This window comes from Amyelois transitella, chromosome 6 (assembly GCF_032362555.1).
Source record: "Amyelois transitella isolate CPQ chromosome 6, ilAmyTran1.1, whole genome shotgun sequence".
Taxonomy (NCBI): Eukaryota; Metazoa; Arthropoda; class Insecta; order Lepidoptera; family Pyralidae; genus Amyelois; species Amyelois transitella.
In genome coordinates, this window is record NC_083509.1 from 3,925,134 (window position 1) to 3,946,189 (window position 21,056).

Sequence of the window (21,056 nt, forward strand, 5' to 3'; positions counted from 1 at the left end):
AAAGATAGCTCGGAAACGTTTGAACGGAAGCCGCAGATTTATTAAAAAATAGGTATCTAACGTCTGTCTGTAATTCATTGTCAACCATTGACATAATAATATATAATTAAATCGATAGGTACTTCAAGACTCAGAACAGTTGTCTCTGTTTTGACTTGATGTATGTATGTGATTTTGTGCCGTGTGGTTCCCGGCAGTGCCGTGTGGTTCCCGGCACCAATACAAAAAAGAATAGGACCACTCCATCTCTTTCCCATGGATGTCGTAAAAGGCGGCTAAGGGATAGGCTTACAAACTTGGGATTCTTTTTTAGGCGATGGGCTAGCAACCTGTCACTATTTGAATCTCAATTCTATCATTAAGCCAAATAGCTGAACGTGACCATTCGGTCCTTTCAGGACTGTTGGCTCTGTCTACCCCGCAAGGGATATAGACGTGAACATATGTATGTATGTATATATGTGATTTTGGATGTCACTGTCAACTCGGCTGTCATATTAGTTAATGTCAATGTCAAATCAAATCAAATTTATTCAATAAAAATCGCAAGCAATGTGAAGAAAATTTTTAGTTTATTTTAGTTTGAAATAAATATTTTTTTTCAAAATGTACAAGGGATTTACACGCATTTTGAATCAGTCCGATAAACTTCACACGTGTATTTCTCCAATACTTAGGACTACTGTCTTATGTCCGCGAAAAGATAAACTTGCGAGTTTAGGTTATATAGTCATGAGAACCAAAAAACATGATCGTGGAAGCCCTTCATCATTATTTGTTCCTATTCCTGTCAAACCCAATCCTGATGATATAAATATCGGCGAAGAATTCACTGGTCGCCTAAAAAAACAAGATTTATTGAAAATACTAAATAAGTTCTATCAGAAACCCGAGGTTCGAGTTTTGGCGGCTGAGAACGGTTTAGATGACCAGTTATTACATCAAGCATTTTTATCATTCAGAAGACACTGTTTAGAACATGATCTACCTCCAGACTTACATATTACTATCAGTGATATTCTACAAGGTAAGTGAAAATATATGTACCCAGTTCCATTACATCATTGTAATTGGTGCAAAATATCTTTCTTATATTCAAAAAGTGGTTTGTATTCAGAAAATATTGCCTCTTGGTTTCTTAGTAGGTTTTTTCTTTAACACTCATACATATATCACATCTTTATCCTATGATAAACAGAGTCAACAGTTTACAAAAGATTGAGAAACCCCCATTCTGGATGCTGAATAACTTAATGATGGAAATAACATTTAGAAAGTAATAATCAGTTGTCTAAAACAAGAATCCTAAATTTAGAAGTTTTTACCTTTTTAGATTTTTACAATATGTATGGGTAGAGAAGCAGTAGGCGCACAATGTTTATCTTTGTTACCAGAACAGCATGGAAGCTTGTTATTTTTCGTGCAATATACATTGTCTATTAGATTTCTTTATGATATAAACATGGAAGAGGTTCTTATTGAAATAAGAAGCACACATGTGCAAAACTTTTTGTATATATGCTCTTGTATGTTCTTTTTGTGTACATATATAAGTCATGAAACTTAATATGATACATACATAAAATCACGCCTCTTTCCCGGAGGGGTAGGCAGAGACTACCTCTTTCCACTTGCCACGATCTCTGCATACTTCCTTCGCTTCATCCACATTCATAACTCTAAAAATGATAATCTTAAATAATACATGCTTTTCAGGTGCTGGACACATTGATGACCTCTTCCCATATTTCCTCCGTCATGCACGACTTGCTTTCCCGCATTTAGACTGTTTAGATGACTTAAAAAAAATATCAGACCTGAGAACTCCAGCAAATTGGTAAGAAATTCATAATATTTATGTTTATAAATTTTAATAAGCTATAGAAATCTTACATTAGTAAATATAATTAATCTCTTGCTTTTTTAAAATTAAGTGCTATAACCATCATAACTGCTTTAATGTGCAGGTTTCCTTAGACTTCCTGTCAGCATACAAGCATAATAAGCATTCATAATAATAAACACTCAAAAAGTGTACCTCTTTTAGTTAGTTCTATACTTTTATTTCTATTTTATGTAAAAGTTAAATGTTTCATTAGGTACCCTGAAGCTCGAAGTATGAACAGAAAAATTATATTCCATGCTGGTCCCACAAACTCAGGAAAGACTTACCATGCAATGGAGAGGTTTCTGGAAGCAAAATCGGGTGTTTATTGTGGTCCTTTAAAGCTATTAGCTACAGAAATTTATCATAAATCAAACAAAAGAGTATGTATTGAATATCTTTGATATGAAATGTAGTATTTTTAGATTGGAAGACTAAAGAGAGAGAGCTTCAGAATTCGTCATCATTAAGATAAATAAACAATAATAAACAACTAAAAATACCGTTTGCCGATGAGCCCACCTTGACCAATCTGAAAGTGCGTGCATCAGGTTACCCTCCTTAATATAATTACCTCTTTCTACCTTTAAGGTGAACCATAGAGTATGAAATAAAAGACATTATTAACATTTATGAATTTGGATACAGCATAATGGTAAAAAATTGTTATAAATTTTTTTTTAAATCTTAGGGTACAGCATGTGACCTTGTAACAGGTGAAGAGAGAAGGCATGCCACTCACTTTAATACCATAGACTGTGCAGAAGTGGAACCTAAAGAAGAGGAGCCATTACTTCTAGAAGAAACAGAACTTACGCCATCTAGTCATGTAGCTTGTACAGTGGAGATGACGTCGCTCAATCATTCTTGTAAGTATATTTATGTAGAGCGCCATCTATTGGCTAGAATTATAATTCGAATTTTACATACATAAATATAGATGTAATCATATTTCCCCTTCTCAGGGAACTTGAGATTCAAATAGCCTTTTGCAAGAAGAATCCCAAGTTTATTAGCCTTTTCTTTAGTGGCTTTTGATCATGTGGAGATAAAAATATTTTATTCTTTGAGTAATGACCTCAGGTTAAATAGAAAGTCATAAAAGAACGATCGTAACATTAAAAAAAAATGTGTACCAATCATATCATTAAAGCTATTGAAATGATTTTGTCGAAATTTGAACTTCTGTGAGTAAGCATGTCGCCAATATGACATATAATTAGGTACCTAAACGGCTGGAAGCCTTAACAGATCATACTAATAATCATAATGTAAATTTTGTTTTGCTTTCAGATGAAGTAGCAATCATAGATGAAATACAAATGATAGGAGATAGAGGACGAGGGTGGGCCTGGTCTAGAGCTATATTAGGTATGTATAAAATGCATTTTTAACATTAAAAGCATTTTTTTAAGGCAGAAATGGTATATCTGATAAAATGCTGTTACATTTGTAATGTTAGATGACAATACCAATAAATTATGTTAAAAACGTTGATTTTGTAGGTCTACAGGCCGATGAAATACATTTATGTGGTGAAGCTGGTGCTATAAATCTTATAGAACAGATATGTAACACTACTGGCGAAGAAATGGAGGTATATATTTTTTTATATAACTTATAAGTTAATTTGTTACGTATAAGTTTCTTTTGTGTTCTTTTTGTGATAGGTGAAAATGTTACTTGAGTCAGGACACGACCTGATCAAAAATACGTAACACAGAGAGAGCAGACGCAGGAGAATATATAACTTCCGCTTATCGAAAAAAGTTTTCACTTCTACTGGCACTTGTTTTGTAAAACAAGATTAACCCATTACTAATCTGTCCTAAATGTAATATTTTTATTTAAAATTCTGTTTAAAAAACCATCTTATTTATTTAAAAAACATATTTTATTCTAGGTACGATCATACAAAAGACTAACAGAACTGAAAGTAGAGGACTCAGCGTTGGGATCGCTGGATAACGTCAAGCCAGGCGATTGTATAGTATGTTTCAATAAGAATGACATTTACACTGTAAGTCGAGCCATAGAACAGAGGTCAGTCTTTGCCGAGGCAGGTATCCAATGTTAGAATGTATTGTTGCTGGCAGTTTTAAGTTTAAAAATAGAAAAAATAATAATTCCAGAATCCTTTTTCAGTTTAGGCTGCATGGTCGTTGATCAAAGCTCTGATATAGGACGAAACAAACCAAAAAGAGATATTAAAACATCAAACCCAGAAACCAAGGATGTCGAATCGTTTTGCTAAATACTTGTTTTTTTATTTTTTATGAATGTACCTAGGTATATTTGAGTGATTTTTGGATCTGTTTAACCAACCTAATCTGTCCTTTGTATATGTAAATAAGTTTTCTCGTGCATGTTATATTGAAACTGCCAATAAAGCTAGTCTCCGTTTCGTTCATATTCCTATGTAATCTAAAACACATTTCCATTACTTTGATGTTTTGTTTTAGGGGCCATGAAGTTGCCGTGATATATGGAAGTCTTCCGCCAGGAACCAAACTAGCCCAGGCGAATAAGTTCAATGACCCCGAGAGCTCATGTAAAGTAATGGTTGCAACTGATGCAATAGGGCTTGGTATCAATTTGTAAGTTTTAGTTTTCTCAATATATGGATAACCATTGTACAATCAATAGGCTATTTGACAAAGTTCTAAAAACTATCTTAGGGTATTTATTTGTTTATAAGGAGCCCTACAAAAATACTTTTCTGCCTGTATTACAGCTATTTTATTAAAAAATCGAAAAAGAAAATGAAATATTCAAATATGCCGCCAAAACGCGACTTTTAGCAATATGGCGGCCATGGCATGCAGTGACGTAAATTTCGTGTAAATATCATACAAAGCTTGTTGGTGTTTCGAATAGTTTTGAATTTCTCTTGTATTATATTAACTTGTGCCACGTCATATGTGTGAAAATTATTAAAATGAGTTCCTATAAATGTTGTGCAGTGCCTCAATGCACTAATACAACAATAAAATCTCCTACGAAACTGTTTTTTTCTATGCCGATGGATTTGAATATTCACAAGAAGTGGTTTCAGATCATGATCTAAGATCAGTGGTTACCAAGATATACTTACATTGATGTTTTCACATTCCTCAGTTCGGCGGCATAGAAATCTGGATTGTCTTTGAAGAAGACAATCCAGATTTCTTCTTCCAACCATTATTGCGTCCACTTTTGGTAGGTTTCGACTGTCAGCTTTCGCGAAATTGGTTTCCATTATTAAATACCTATGTTATCTGAGTAATCCTGAGCGATCAAACACTTATAAAATCTTGAAAAATAATAGCGAACACTAAGGAACGGTACGATCCACAGTCTGTTTATGGATAATTGACGTCATAATAGAAATAGCCAATCACGTTCGTTTTTAGTCACGTGACAGCTGCATATAAAAACCTAATTTTCTGAGACGGATTTTGTTTAAATTATGCAATATTTTTATCTCGCGTTATTACAAATCGCTCCAAAAAAATAATATTAAGACTGATGACATAAAAGAAATGTATATTTTTAATACAGTCAAATAGCCTATTATAATGTTCAGAGAATAATCAACCTTCACTCTTTGCTGTGGAGTTCAATTTGAATTTTATCCATGTCATTTGCAACCTCACATATTTAAAGAAGAGCCAGGCCTTGACAGTAAGGAGAATAGTGCAGTGGGAATACATTATGATGCGAGAAGAGTTTTTTTTTAACTCGAACTTTGCTTACCGCAAGCACATATTTTTGTTTGAAATGAATAATATTACTTGAATATTTCAGGAGTATACGACGTGTGATATTTTATTCATTAATAAAGCCCATTGTTAATGAAGATGGGGATAAGGAAATGGATGTGATTAGCATATCACAAGCTTTACAAATTGCGGGTAAAACTTCTCTATTAATATAAGCAAATAGAAATATTATCTGTAGCCTATGTTAATAAAGCACTTAGTTTTACTCTTTATATTACAAAAAAATATAACCTAGGGAAAGTCATCAAGTATATATTCGGTCGGCTCTTGTACAATTCAAAATAAAATTATGAACCATACAACAGCCTAACAGAGATTTTGGTTTTATATTTTCATCAGAAATGTAACCTTACGTGTATGTGACAAAATACAAAATAGTTTCTTTTTCATCTATCTATACACACTTCGCAAAAATATCACCCTTTTGCCTTCCAGACGGCTTATGTCTTGAAGTCAAAAGATGATATTATTGCTTGGATGGATTGTGATCCATAGACTTTGCTATTTCATTAATAAATTTTTATGTCAATAAATTTTTAACATATCTTTAATTAATTACTAAGGGCGAGCTGGCCGCTACGGTAGCGCGTGGGAGACTGGCTACGTCACGACATTCAGATCTGAAGACTTGGCTACTTTAAAGACATTGTTGTCGAAGCCCCCGGACCCCGTGACCCAGGCTGGGTTACACCCCACGGCGGAACAGATGGAGTTGTATGCCTATCATCTGCCCCACGCTAGCCTTAGTAGTCTTATGGTGAGTTGATATTAAATTATTGTATGGATATAAGTATGATACTATATGGATTTCCTGCAAAGTTGCGAATATCAGACGGGAGTCGCGTCACAATAAAACATGACTTCTCAATTCAGGCGTAAGTGGGATTAACGCAAGGAAGACGAAGGACCATTTCGAGATAATTTTAATAGATTTTTTAATTTCTAATTTCTAAACCCTAAGGTTGACTGGAAGAGATTGCTTTAGCGATAAGTCTGCCTTTGTACCTCATTACCTTTGTTTTTTTTTTCTGTTTTTCTTTTTCTTATGGTGCAATAAGGAGTTTATCTATCTATCTATCTATCTAGATGATATATTTCCACATCTCGTTACAGGATATATTCGTCCACCTATGCACAGTGGACGACTCGCTGTACTTCATGTGCAACACAGAAGCGTTCAAGTTCCTGGCGGAAATGATTCAACACGTTCCTTTGCCACTTCGAGCGCGCTACGTGTTCTGTTGCGCTCCTATAAACAATAAACTGCCGTTTGTCTGCGCCACTTTTTTGAAGGCATGTTATTTTTTTTATTATTATTTCAAGTTATAAAAGACGTAGATGAATGTGCTTTGATCAAATAGGGGAAGGAGAAAGGGCAAATGAAAGTACTCTGAACCGACGAGCTTCAATGAATCTTTAATTAACGTCTGTGTATGTGGATGATGCAAAAGATAGACGCCTTGCACACTTCTTCTTTAGTACCTATATATAGACTTTTGCATACCCCTTCAAGACGATTAAATACCAAATTTAACGGATTTTTGCCCTTTGATAGCTATTAAGTTTCAACTTCAATGCCCTGCCTCAAAAAAGTGGTCCATCGAGCCGGATTTTCTTATTTTCATTTTCACACGCAGATGGTCCGGCAGTACAGTCGCAACGAGCCTATCACGAAGAACTGGCTGTGCAACTCTGTGGACTGGCCGCTACCAGCGCCCAAAACTATCATGGATCTGGTGCATTTGGAGTCTGTGTTTGATGTTCTCGAGCTGTATTTGTGGTTGAGGTGAGATAGTTTTTAATATTATTTTTTTTTATCAAATAGCAGTAATAAAATAATCAAATATCAATCACCAGATGTTTGTAAAAGCCAAAGTAAAAAACGGCGTGACGGATTTTTATACTTTTTTGTGAAGACACAATTTTTGCATGTATCCCAAATCTCATCGAAATTATGTTCAATTTTTTATGACTGAAATTATTCTTTGTTTGGCAAAAACTTCATTTTAGACAAATGGATGAATCCAAAGTTCATGAATTTATTTGTTTCCCAGTTACCGGTTTCCTGATATGTTCCCTGACGTGAGGCTCGTGCGAGACATGGAGACTGAGCTGGACGCCATCATACAGCATGGAATATTCCAGATCACGAGGTAAAGTTATTAAATTTGGCGATAATGTTAAGTAAAATTGTAGCAGTTGTAAAGGAAGGTACTTATTCGTAATAACAAATGACAAAGTTAAATTAATATACTCCTAAAGTAAAGTAAACTTATTCAATAATTCTTCAACAATACAATTTTACAACATTTTGTTTTGGTCAACTTGGCTGGGGCTTAATAAATGTTAAAATTTTTAAAAAGGTTAACCTAATGTACTAAGTAGGCTTACGTCATTACAACTAGGTAGGACAAATTTCAGCGAAATCCATTGAGTCTGTGTTGTGTTTTTGAAAATGGTGGTCGCTTTTTTTATTTACTTGAACAAATTTGTATCGTTTACAATAAATATTCGTATTGCTTATTTATCACTTTCTTAAACATACAACTATAAATATTATGTGATCCAATTAAAATTACTGTTATCGCGACGCAAAACAAACTTTCTTTCATCGCGTGTCACACTTCTCTTTATCATAGTAATGAAGATAATATACTACTATGTTGTAATATACCTAACCTGTTGTTATTCATACATACATATAATAACGTCTATATATCTCTTATGGGGAAGACGCAGCAAACAGTCTTGAAGACTGATAAGGCGTTAGGCTGTATGGCTTACAGACGGGATTAAGATTCAAATAATGATAGGTAGCTAGCACATTCTTTTCCCAACACACACACAGAATTCCCAAGTTTATTGGATTCAGCCTTGATTGACTTTTACAATCTGCACAGGAAGATGAGCCACTGGACACACTATGTTTTTTCTTCACAGTATACATATAAAAATTTTAAAAAGCACTTTTGTTTTCTTTTTCATTCCGAGATAGGCACAGCCAATGAATGGCCATAAGACGTTTACAAGGTCACGTTTAGCTGGTTCGTCTTAATGAATGATATCCAGATAGTGTTTTACTCCTATCATATTTTATGGTCATAACGCGCACCTCGGCCTCCTCCAAAGAGGTCATGATATACCCGGGACCAATGTCATGAAGAAGAGAACAGGTTGTAAAGCCTTTCTCTGTGATAACTAACAAATAACATCATAAGTTAAATATAAATTTATGTTAATATTTGAAGGCCGCCCCATCACGCAGAATATAAACGACCGAAGTTTGACGACATTATTCGGCTAAAGAAAAAGAGCAAAACACCTCGCAAGTTAGTCTGGTTGTGTTATCACCAAAACCCTGTAAAGCATTCATTAATTTATCAAAAATTATTGCTTTATCACAGTTTGTTTAATCGTGTAATTCGTAAGTTAGAACGTATCCAAATCTAGGTAGTTCCATTATTTAACAAAATTTTATCTTATTCAATTTGTAATATAAACATTTTGAAGAAGCATGTTGTGGATCCTTCTTGTAACTATTTTGAATGGATATGTTGTGGATACCTTTTTGTTAATAATTTTAACCAAATTAGATTACTTTAAAAAAGTTAGATGTATTTATTAATAAAGAATTGTTTTTATTTATCTACTGCTCATCCTTGTAAATATCTTTGTTCTAATATATATTGTACTTACATCATCGTTGATCTGATTTTGTTAAAAAATTGTATATGGAGATAAATAGATTTTAAAAAGGATTAGGACCTTTTCGTCCTGAATGATAATATTTGAAACGTTTGAACTAGGGGACGAAGTCACAGGAAAATGCTAGATTTATCGTATTTACATTATTGATTTCATTTTATCGCATGTTAAGTAAGTTTTGATTTCTAGTCCACTATTAATAAACACAGTTGCATTTCAAAACAAGCGCGATAGCCCTGATTTTACGATGCTTTTATTATTGTATAATATCGATGTATTATGTCATTGAAGGGTTAATAATATTGATAGCCGCAATTATGAAATTGTCTACTATGTAGTGCGTTTTATGTGAGTGTATGTAGCATTAATCAAGATTTTTAGGTGAAGGCATGTACTAAAATTAATAAGGCGTCATTTTGCAAAAAACACAATCTGCGAAGGAGACATTTTATGAGGGGGACGTTTTGTGAAAGAGACGCTTTGCCTCTAAGCGAAATTTGGTTTATAGCTGCCACTGTGGTTAAGGTCCTTAGGTATATTTTAATAGCATAACAAACTCGTTTGTTTTTTTGGTATTATAGTCGTTCGGCATTACGTTTACATGTTAAGAATTATGCGAAATGATTAATATTGCAAAAAACATTATGAAAACTATTGAGTAAGTGTTCCAGTTCAGAATATGCTTCGTCAAAATTGTTATAATACAAGTGAATCAGTGTAAGCTCTTCATATTACACATATTACTCTTGTCAACAGATTACTGCGTAACTCCGAGCAGATTATGAAAGAGGAGCCCGAGGGCGTGGAGTACAGCGGGAAGAAGTCCAGGATCATGTACGGCCAACCTAAGGAAGAGGGCAAGGGGAAACTGTCGGACATGCTTGTGTCCAGGGTATGTGTTGCGATGATATCCTAGAATACAACTCACATATACATATATACACACATATAAGTATAAAATCACGCCTCTTTCCCGGAGGGGTAGGCAGAGACTACCTCTTTCCACTTGCCACGATCTCTGCATACTTCCTTCGCTTCATCCACATTCACACATATAATCACATCAATATCCTCTGCAGGGTAAGTAGCCAGAGTCATATCAGTTCATCATTGTTTTTTTTTTGTTCTAGGGTCTCATAACGCCACAGATGTTGAAGAAACTTCAACAAGAATTGTCGACTGACAAAAAAGTAGAGAGAAGTAAAAAGAAAATAAATAGGAATAGAAGGAAATAGTGCGGTAATGTAGATATATATCTAATGTATGAACGCTGTTGTAAGAATGTATAATAAAGTTCCGTGACTTATTTTTATGGTTTTATTTAAAAGCCTTTTAACACTTATGTATGTAATGGAGTATTATATTTGTAAAAAGAGAACCGCCTTCAATCGATTCCTTTTAAAGTCGGTTAAAATCAAGTCCAAAGTTTAACAAACACTTTCCCGAAATAAAAAAAAAAATCGGTTCAGCGAAACGCGAGATAGTCGCGGACAGACATACATACATATTTTTGAAAGCAGTAAAAAGTAATACGACGACGACATGAAATCGGTTAAATTTGTAATCGAGTTTAACGAAAACAAATTTGCATTTGCCTACTTAAGATAATTAGTTATTTGACGCAACAATTAAAAATTACTTCAACTTCATTTAGAAAAAAGTATGCTTAAGACATCTTATCGTTCTTATTTATATCATCATCGCGTCACATGTTAATTAATTCCATTATTTATGTCTGCTGTACTAATTGTTCGTGAAAAAGGTTATCGTAATGATACCAAGCCATTGAAAAAATTGTTTACTTACGCAAGTGAATGAAGCTGGTAATATATGTATACTTAGTCTGGTTGCCAATACATACCTATGTAAAAAATATGTGGTCACATTAGAGAGGTTGTGTACATAGCCCACCATAAACAGTTTCTAGATGACTTTCCCGTTAGGGTAGGCAGGATCTCCAATTACCATGATTCTTAAAGAGCTTTCTTGTTTTATTAAGGTAGCTTGTGAATAGGACTACCGAAGTCATACAGGCATGTGTTACGTCTTTTTCTCTTAAGGGGTAGACAACCAATAGTCTCGAAAAGACGATCAGTTGAATAGCTAAATAATCATATCGCCTAAAAGAATGCACGGGAATAAATGCTAGCACTCATTTTGTTTTTCTTTGGTACCTGACCACCACGGGAGCAAAGAATGCGGAATGAAAAGAATTGAATTCCTCGTGGTTCGAAATCTAAGTAACAAAAAACTTTTTTATTTAAATAAAAGATGAAAAAGAGTACAAGGTGCGCGTAATTTGTTAACTTACAAAGTATCACTGTGACCATATCATATGTAAGGTCAGATTAAATTACGTTTGTGTTGTTTCAGCAAGTGTCACAAGAATTTAAAAGCAAAGGTAATAGGGAGTTATGATCATGTGGAGAGGATGAACGAATCAGATTGACCGAAAGAAGAGTGTAAATACGTTGGAAAAGGAAGACGTAGACGATCTAACTTGATCGAATCAGAGACATCCTAGCAAATAGGTCAAGAGTACAACAAACCTAGAAATGAGGCGTAAACAAATGCAGCAGGGCAACCTACTGGATTGATACTCATGAAATTTGGCACCTACGGGAGTAACATAGGCTGTTTTATTTTCTAAATTTCCCACTGGTGCGAAGCCCCGTGCAAAAGCTAGTAATGTAAATAAAATAAAGCTTAGGTGTAAGAAACCCAGCCCACCGTCAAAATTGACATCCTATCTTTTCAGAGTAATACAAGTTGCAGTATCCTCATTTTTTTACTCAATTAAACCGTACCTTACATGAGATCAGTAAGGCCGACTTATTGTTTTACGCATTGTCTCAGTTATGTTGTAGCGCCGGAACTAATTAACGTAGCAAATCTTTGACAATGTTCTGCATAAATCTGTGATGAACATGCAATGATACCTAGGCGACATGTTTATACTATCGTTCTATTATCACCGGTCTCTTGAAGTACCTATGGACCTGCTGTTGACCCTCGCTTATCAGCTATAGAGGGTAGTTAACTAAATGGCTAGTTGAGTGTCGGTTGCTCAGTCGGTAGTTTAAAATGATCGGCGGCTTGTGGCTTTTAGTTTTATTTTTTGTTTGCGATAGGGTTTGTGTTATCAATGGTAGGTACTGTGTTTTGTTATACGTTTAGAAAAATCTAAATTATTACTTGAGTTTACATTGATGGAATTTGATAATGTATTTTAGGATTTTAATTTTTTTTAATTTATTTTTCTTACTTGTGATTTACTTACCTGAAAACAAGTAGGTACAGATTGTCTATTTGTGGTGATTTTAAGTGATGATTAAATGATGTGACAGCGTTTTACGCGCATTAGGGCTGCGGTTAGCTAGGTATAACCCTTTTTCTAGTAGTCTTATGCTGCTTACGTATATTAAATCATATGTGAAATACCTATTTAAAGGATACCGGGTAATAGACGTGGACGGCATGACTACGATTCTGGCGTTTGAGAAGGAGAAGATAAGCATAGACTGCACGTCCGATGTGTCTATGGCGTATTGTGGACTTGTGCATCCCAGCGGGAAGAGATATTCGTAAGTACGCATAATAACAACTAGTGTATTTAACTACAAGTTGATGAATAACATACATATAATCACGTCTATATCCCTTGCGGTGTAGACATAGCCAACAGTCTTGAAAAGACTGATGGGCCACGTTCAGCTGTTTGGCTTTATGATGGAATTATGATTCAAATAGTGACAGGTTGCTAGCCCATCGCGTAAAAGAAGAATCCCAAGTTTATAAGCCTATCCTTTAGTCACCTTTTACGACATCCATGGGAACGAGATGGAGTGGTCCTATTTTTTTTTATTGGTGCCGGGTACCACACGGCACTGCCGAATAATGAATAAGCACCAATATTTAGTGGTTCAACCGTGATTCAAGCTGGGTTGGGTTTCACTAACCTCCGCTTAAGGGGTTACTGATATCAGACGGCCGGAAGTTGCTTCCTGTGATTACTTGGTTTACCTACACCTGGATTGTATTCGTAGGTTATCCCGGGTTTCCCCGAATAGTAAGCCACTGGGTTTAGTGCTAGGATGATGAAATAGTGCAGGGGTTGAGGAAGGCCGACGGTAAAACCGCTGTCAAATCTTTTTACTGTCTTCATGTTGATCCCATTCATAAGTAGGTACAAATGTTTTAAAACTTACTTAAATTTTTAGGGTGACCGGACCAGATCTAAACCTTGGGAAATGTGGTATCCGTATGCAAGTGACTGCAAGCGACACCGGTGTATGGAAATGTCACATTGGGACGTCACATATTGGATTGGAGACTATGAAGGAGATTAAAGTCAGACTGAGCAGTCAAATTGCGGCTGTGCGGTCTAATATAACTGTAACACATGGCAAGGTAAGGTTCGCTGTTAATCTGGTATTCATTTTTGTTGTCCAGTAGATCTAAACGTGCTAAGGAGTCGACCTTATCCATACTAATATTTTAAATGTGAAAGTGTGTTTGCGTGTTATTCCTTTACGTCAAGCGTATTGAATCGATCTCTGTGAAATTTTGGATTGGTACATATCGTGTCGTATCCTACCTAATTACGGAAAAGGGTACCTAGTTAACATTAGTTATAAAATAGGTGCATTTTGTGTTAAAAAATAGATTTTACTTAATGAATACCTAGTGAGCTTTTTCGAAAAACGAAAGACGCCCCTCAGGTTCCTCTCCAGAGAGGTGAGGATGTAACTAGGACTAAAGCCCGGACGAAGAAGTTAGCGTCTTCTAAGTTTATCAAGTTTTGAATAATAAGAATCTGGTTACGGAATTATTGGCACGAATCTTAAGCGACGGAAAACTTGTTTTTGTTACATTTGAGGACTCTTATATTATTTTTTAGGAGGCGACCCTTGAGTGCACCACAACGAAAGGTCTGAGGCCACTGAGATATTGCCGGTTCGAGCCGCCGAACGGCAGGCCTTTCAGTATCAACGCCGCAGTTAATGTTTCCAAGTAAGATAAAAGTATATAGGTACCTAAACATACCAATACACGGAAAATTTACAGGGATTGAGCTAGCCGAAATAACGTACTTTCGAGACTTGCATTATAAGATACTAATTAAAAGATCATCATCTTGGTGTCAGGTACAAGAAGCAACTCTCAATGTAGGTTTCCTCACCTTGAGATGATTGGTTAGTGTCAAAATATGGTATTTACGTCCCTTACCTATACAAAAACGAGTCATGGGCATACTACTTATACTATAATATTTTTGTTTTGTGGTGATAAATAATTATACATGTTAATGAGATTTGAAGAACTGCGTGTTTAAGAAACAATGTATGTGTATTACATTGTTTAAAAGTTAAGAATGCTATGCGTAGGTGTAGTAATGACTTCAATTTGTTTCAACGCAAACGACACAGATTTGTAAGTTTTGGTCGTCACCATTTATGTCTCACAAATTTGGCAATTTTTATGTATCTTCATATACTCGCTACATTTGCATTTTTCATCAAAATAAAGTTTCCTAGCTACGGGTTAGTACATTATTCAAGTTACACAATCTCTTTATAAATAATTCAAAAAGTATCGCTAATTGAACCGACATGAAGACACATGCACATCTTGTGGTAACATGAAAAATCCCCTACATATTATCTTCAAGTCTCTAGACCCAGTGGGTAAGGCTGTGCATTGTCTCGTCAGTAGGTATGTCAGTTACAAAGAAGTTTTATTTAGATTTTTCATAATCTCTTACAGCGCTCTTCTGGGTAAATACTTCTACCCTAATGGCAAGAGTATAGATAGGGGAGACTGCGCAGTGACCATTAGGAAAGTGAAGTATGAAGATATTGGAGTGTGGACGTGCGGGGCCGGCCTGGATGACGATAAGGAGTACACGGATGTTATCAAAATTGAAGTTCAAGGTATGGAATAACATGATCAGCGACATTAGTTTTGTTACGCTTAGAAACAATAATAATTAGAGCATAGAACGTTTGCCAAAATTTGCATAAAGTTACTCTGCAAATTGACACTCCTTGAAAATTCGGGGTGGGATAGACGAGTAATGTACGTCCTTCGTCTGACCATGCAAAGTAAACAGAGGATTCAGGAGTTTGTTGCACTTGCGAAATTCACAGGAATCAATTATTCTTATCTTGAAATAAATATATCAGGAATCTCAAGCAGTGTCGCAATAAATACTGCTATTGTAAAATGTTCTTTGGCCGTCTTAATATAAAAATAAGATTCTTCTAAATCACCTAATTATCTTTTCCCTTTTCAGGTTTCTACACACTATCAACGGCATCGGTGACAGGCATCACGTTTGGTACCATAGCGATAGTCGGCATTCTCTGCTTCGTAGGTATGGTCGCGTGGAAACGCAGAAGCGTCCTAGGCAGCGCTCGGCAACCCACCGAAGAATTGGAAATACGAGAAATGAGGGAATTGGAGGTTAGGACGCTACAGCGAACGCCACAGAGAAGCCCAGAGCAAACCCCGCAGGCCTCTAGGCAAAGGACCCTACAGATGACCCCAGAGCAAACGCCGCAGCCCTCCAGGCAAATCCCTAGTGTAGTTGTTCAATCACCGTCTGAACCGGGATCGTCACCGCTAATGCCTCAGAAATAGTACCTAGTCAGTTTTTACAGGTTTTAAAAAAAATTAAGTTATATAGGCAATGGCCTACTAAATATATATTGGTGAAGTGTTAAGATTATTTCCTACTATTTTTTGTATCAAACAAAGTAAGCAAATATATGAAAAAAGAAGTAAACGAAAAAACACATTATTTTTCTCATTATAGCAATCATTTTCCATTTTGTAATTTATGAGTTAACTGTTTAATTGGTCTGAGACCGGTATCGTGAATGTTTAAAAAAAAACAATACTGTTGCCATATGTTTGCAGTACATTTTGTATTAAGATGATCGCATAGTATGACAGCCTCTGTGGCGCAGCGGTGGTACGCTTGTCTGTGACACCGTAGGTCCCGGGTTCGAATTCCGGACAGGGCATGATGAGAAAAGGACTTTTTCTGATTGGCCTGGGTCTTGGATGTTTATCTATATAAGTATTTATTATAAAATATATTATCGTTGAGTTAGTATCTCGTAACACAGGTCTCGAACTTCGAGGCTAACTCAATATGTGTAATTTGTCCTGTATATATTTCTTTATTAATTTATTATACCAGAGAAAGTAAGCTCAATATTTATTGGCATTTCATTTCATATATGAATATTGAATGTCTACAGTCTAAACTATGTACCACTATACTAGGTCACAGAAGAAATAGTTTTTATTAGGCCAACAGAATTTGTGACTATGTGTTTCTCTACAGCCTCATTAGCCTTTGGTATATGTGAATTGAGCGATGTAAACTTGTTTAATTTTAGGTAGATTTTAAGATATTAAATAAAATATTTTTTTTATAAAAACTGCATTATTATTATGAATAAAATATTATTATATTTACATTAAATCCTAAGGGTTCATATCTACTAATAGCTGGGATGGTTCAACATGAGTGCGAGCCTTTCCATATTGACAGCGTATACAGAATGACAAGCTATGGTGTTCTTGTGAGTCAGCAGTGTGGTGTAAAACTCATCTATGGTTAACTTATCATCGTTAGGTTTGGGGTTTGGCACACTGAAACATAATAATATTTGTAAAATATTCATCAAAAAAAAAAAGCAAAGCTCAATAAATCAATAGCTATTAAAAATAAATGACCCCTTTCAGGGCTGAGACAACCAGAAAGACACTTTACAAATTGAAATATGAACGAAATTTTTGATTTAATTCCTTGTGAAAAATAATCATAGAACAAAATAAATTTTCACCTGCATGCAATTTCAAAAGCAGCGGAGTGCTCCACCTCATCAATAGTTGGTGGACACCTCGGCCCAAGGGCATCAACACCATCATCCAAATTGACCCTGCCTTCAAACTGCGGGTCGTACAACTTTGACGTGTTCCTCAGCCACATGTTAGGCACATCCCCGCCCACGTCATACATGAAGTGTCTTCCACGCATTTTGTAGCCTTTGCGTTGGGATAAAACTGCACTTATTACATTCTTGAGGAAATTCTGAACAGCAACCACTATAATGTCAGCAGCATCATCATCAGCCCCTTCCAGACCAAGTTCCCATGCTGCAAGCATGAACCTGCCAACCACCAATGCGTGATCTGGTAGGAATACCTCCTGTAAGTAAACAATGTACTGCAATAAGAATTTGACCAAACATTTTGTATGAATTAAGCATGATAGTAACTGCAGTTTTTGTACTGCATATTGACAATAAGAAGGAATAAATATGTTTAATATGTAATGTTTAATTAGTGCAAGGTTTAGTTTTACAACACAAATAAAATGAGATAGGAGAGTTTAAAAGTTGATTTAAACATGAATTTTATAGTCTTGAATGATCACTTAAATTTTATGCTTGATGCTTACCTGTGCCGCATATTTGACACCATCACTACCAGCACCAGGTGGTGAATTAGGTGGTAAGTATTCCAAGAGTTCTGCAGGTTCAAAGTTGGACTTTTCAGAAGTCCTAGTATTCCTTTTATGCCTCCTGCTATTCCTATTGTGCGACACTGCTTTTTCTTGAGCTATCGATATAGATGTTTCAGCTAGGCCTTCAACCTTGTTTAACAGTGCAAGCAAAAATTCGTTATGGTAGTGGACTTGGTCTACATTTAACAAATTTCTTGCTTCAGCGTCAAATTCTTCTTTCGTCAATTTCATACGAAACCACTGTTTCATGTGGTTAAAATATTTGGTAGACTTTTCCCCCAAGGCATCGTTCAGTTTTCTTCGAGTAACATTCAATACATCAGATGTCATTGTAAAAACAGCTTGAAGAGTTAGCAAATATTAAAATTATAAATGCTAAACGCGTAATACAACAACAAGATTTTTGTATTTAATTTTACTAAATATCATAGGTTATTTTATTATACACAAGACTAAATAAAAACAAAGATATTAATAACAACACTCACACACGCCAGACAACGTCAACGTCAAAAGCATAGATAATATAAGTTGTCAATGGCAGACAGTTGACAGTCCGTAAACATTTTTTGTATCAAATATTCATCAGGTAGGAAAAAACATACATCAATTTAGAAAAATTTAAAGGAAAACAATAACTGAAACTATATGAAATATGTAAAGGAACTTATCTACTATTTACTTGTTTATAGTATGATGTAGTCTTTTTTTCCCCAGCTACTTCCGTGGAAGAAATAAAATTGGAACCTCAAGAACACGTTTTTCGAACTTAGCAGTAGAGTACCTACCTATATGGTCTTTGCTTCGCACTGACATTGACAATCGAGTGGCGATGACAATGACAATGGCAGCGATAGCGAGCGAGAAGAGAGATTTGTTCCGGATTAAAAATTGTTGTACCTAAATAATTTATTGCTGCTCTTTTGATTTTCAGTTAGACAATTGTAATATTTTAATTATGTCTTTTAATTTTTTGGTTAGCATTAACAAGTCGACGTCGGTTTTGAAAGGTAATGAAAGCTCGATTATTTTAAGGTTATGTTTGCATTACCTAAGTATTAAATTAAGAAAAAGAAATTATTTTATTGGAGCATACCAGTAAACATAGCTTAAAAATCTCATTCTAACTTATATGCTACCAAAAAGGTTCCACCACAGATATAATACATTATATTTATACGTCTGTGGGTTCCACTCGGCTTTATGACGCTGGTTTTCAGTGGAAACTTAAAAAGTGTTAGATTGCTCTACTTGTAATGATAAAACAAAAAAAATTCAATGCTTTCTTCATGCAAGTAAATATTGAAATTTATAAAAAATGAATAAAACTGATCCCTTGGATTACAGATAATGAAAAGGTTAATAATACAGTACAGTATGGCTGTTAGTTGTGAAGTTGGGAATTTAATTAACATGTCTTAAGGTTTTGCTTAAATGTCTTAACAGATATCACAATATTATTTACAGAGTTCATCCGCAATGCCAGCAAGAAAACTGGTGGTAGTACAAAGAATACCAATTGCAAAGTGAAACCAAAACATAGAGGATGGAAAGTGCAAGATGGTCATTTTGTTAAGGCTGGACATATGCTTGCTACTCAAAGAACACCAAGATTCCATCCCGGATTAAATGTGAGTATTCATTACCCATTTTTCTGTGACAAGTACTTGTATACAAGACATTTCACAATATCAAATAAGCAAATGTCATAGCAGCCATCACTTAGTTTATCATTACATTTGTGTTGCTATATACAGGAAAAGTGTTCTATATATTTGAAATACTAATTTCATATTTTTCAGGTCGGATGGGGTCGCAATGGAACCCTATTTGCAATTGAACCAGGCCGAGTAGTTGTTACTTGTGAGAAATTTGAACCCAACTGGGAACATACCTGGGTAAAGCGAGTGTATGCTGGTCGAGAACACCAAACAATATTAAAGAAATACTACAATGTTATACCTGAGCCTCAACATCAAAGATTCAAATTGATTGATGAAGTTTGAAATAGTTTATATAGTAAATGTAACATAGATAATAGTTTGTAACATAGATAAATTTTGTTTTATTTTAAAACAGGTCTTCTAATTTTGCATGCCAGTTAATATCATATCTGCATCTTCATCCTGTCGGATACCTTACCTTTTGACAGAACAACAAAGTTAGTTGTAGTAAGTCTGAGAATATAGATGACTTGAACCTATTTGTAAGCATAATCTAATTTATAACCCTTTTTCTGATTTCTTGGTTCTTCTGCATCAGTACCAGAGATATGGGAGTCCCTTTATGCAAAAACTGAACTTTATCCAATCCAGGATAACGGGCAGTGGGCTCCTCTGCACAGATGTGAAGATGTAATAGGGACTAATGATGGGAGGAAAAAGAAGCGAAATGATTTAAAGTATCTACAACAATAATATGTCAAAATATTTTCGCGTTAATTGTAGTGAGTATCAGTGAAAAGAGGGTTCCAAACGTTATTACCAAATCGTTTATTTCGAAGTAAACCCCTTTCCCATTGGGTCCTACATCTATACATACGTATCGTAGAGTTGATCGCTTCGCAACAGATGTAAGTAACAGTTACATAAAAAATCGCAGGTAGGGAGAGATTGCCGATTTTCCGGAGTTAAAATTGCTTCCGGCCGGTCCGGATGTTGTCCGGTGCCGGACGGCACTCCACTCGCAGCCAGTTTGAACCGGTTTGCACCAGTTTCAGCTTATCAGCGTACTCGTACGAGTTTGAGTAGCGCAATCTGGTTAGAACTGGAATTTCTATTTGTAGTTTGAAAGTTCTACATTAGTGAAAGCTATTCAAACTAATTTGAATAAAGTATGTAGAATCTGCGCTCGGTATGAAGTGGAGAAAATGTACTCATTGTGGCGCGCTGCAAGGTTTCTTGAAGTACCTACTTTTAAGTTATTTGAAATAATAGTTATTTTAAATTTGGTATTATAAGAAGTAAACCTAGAAAAAAATCGGCCTACATTTTAAAACATTCAAATTTGTCTGTATGCAATGCATGCACTTATGATTGTATGTGGCATGTATGCTACAACTTGCTACGATGACGCTACGACAGTGCTACATGCTACGAGTTGCTACGATGGTGTTACGGCAATACTAGGCAATAGTTACTTTCGTTTTCTTGATTCACAATAA

At 35.3% G+C, this 21,056-nt stretch overlaps 3 protein-coding genes across 3 annotated transcripts; 2 read left to right on the forward strand and 1 right to left on the reverse strand.

The window, feature by feature from the left end:
* The first annotated feature begins 518 nt into the window (after positions 1-518).
* On the forward strand, positions 519-16,773 carry LOC106139240 (ATP-dependent RNA helicase SUV3 homolog, mitochondrial). The gene is given in 20 exon segments (XM_060944548.1): positions 519-1,027; positions 1,717-1,837; positions 2,100-2,268; positions 2,577-2,754; positions 3,179-3,256; positions 3,391-3,482; positions 3,789-3,928; positions 4,348-4,482; positions 5,672-5,778; positions 6,210-6,403; positions 6,760-6,939; positions 7,284-7,432; positions 7,701-7,799; positions 10,108-10,243; positions 10,482-10,601; positions 12,793-12,935; positions 13,572-13,761; positions 14,252-14,364; positions 15,118-15,284; positions 15,647-16,773. Coding segments are annotated over 20 exon segments (3,279 nt in total). The 5' UTR covers positions 519-606; the 3' UTR covers positions 15,994-16,773.
* A 20-nt stretch (positions 16,774-16,793) lies between these two features.
* Positions 16,794-18,380, reverse strand: LOC106139226 (transcriptional adapter 1-like). Its single transcript, XM_013340623.2, has 3 exons — positions 17,828-18,380; positions 17,211-17,575; positions 16,794-17,016 (listed from the first exon to the last, which is right to left on the reverse strand). Exons 1-3 carry the CDS (start codon positions 18,221-18,223, stop codon positions 16,866-16,868), a joined length of 912 nt encoding a protein of 303 aa, XP_013196077.1. The 5' UTR covers positions 18,224-18,380; the 3' UTR covers positions 16,794-16,865.
* A 355-nt stretch (positions 18,381-18,735) lies between these two features.
* Positions 18,736-19,925, forward strand: LOC106139225 (large ribosomal subunit protein bL27m). The gene is made up of 3 exons (XM_013340622.2): positions 18,736-18,903; positions 19,361-19,524; positions 19,696-19,925. The coding sequence occupies exons 1-3, from the start codon at positions 18,852-18,854 to the stop codon at positions 19,897-19,899; spliced, it is 420 nt and encodes a 139-aa protein (XP_013196076.1). The 5' UTR covers positions 18,736-18,851; the 3' UTR covers positions 19,900-19,925.
* The last annotated feature ends 1,131 nt before the right edge of the window (positions 19,926-21,056 follow it).

Bases quoted from the DNA above. Each gene is read 5' to 3' on its own strand.
- LOC106139225 (XM_013340622.2), top strand. From the start codon at position 18,852: ATGTCTTTTAATTTTTTGGTTAGCATTAACAAGTCGACGTCGGTTTTG. The intron at 18,904-19,360 runs GTAATGAAAGCT...TATTATTTACAG, and splicing joins GTCGACGTCGGTTTTGAAAG to AGTTCATCCGCAATGCCAGC. The intron at 19,525-19,695 runs GTGAGTATTCAT...CATATTTTTCAG, and splicing joins GATTCCATCCCGGATTAAAT to GTCGGATGGGGTCGCAATGG.
- LOC106139226 (XM_013340623.2), bottom strand. From the start codon at position 18,223: ATGACATCTGATGTATTGAATGTTACTCGAAGAAAACTGAACGATGCC. The intron at 17,576-17,827 runs GTAAGCATCAAG...GTTTACTTACAG, and splicing joins GTGTCAAATATGCGGCACAG to GAGGTATTCCTACCAGATCA. The intron at 17,017-17,210 runs GTGAAAATTTAT...ATTATGTTTCAG, and splicing joins GCTTTTGAAATTGCATGCAG to TGTGCCAAACCCCAAACCTA.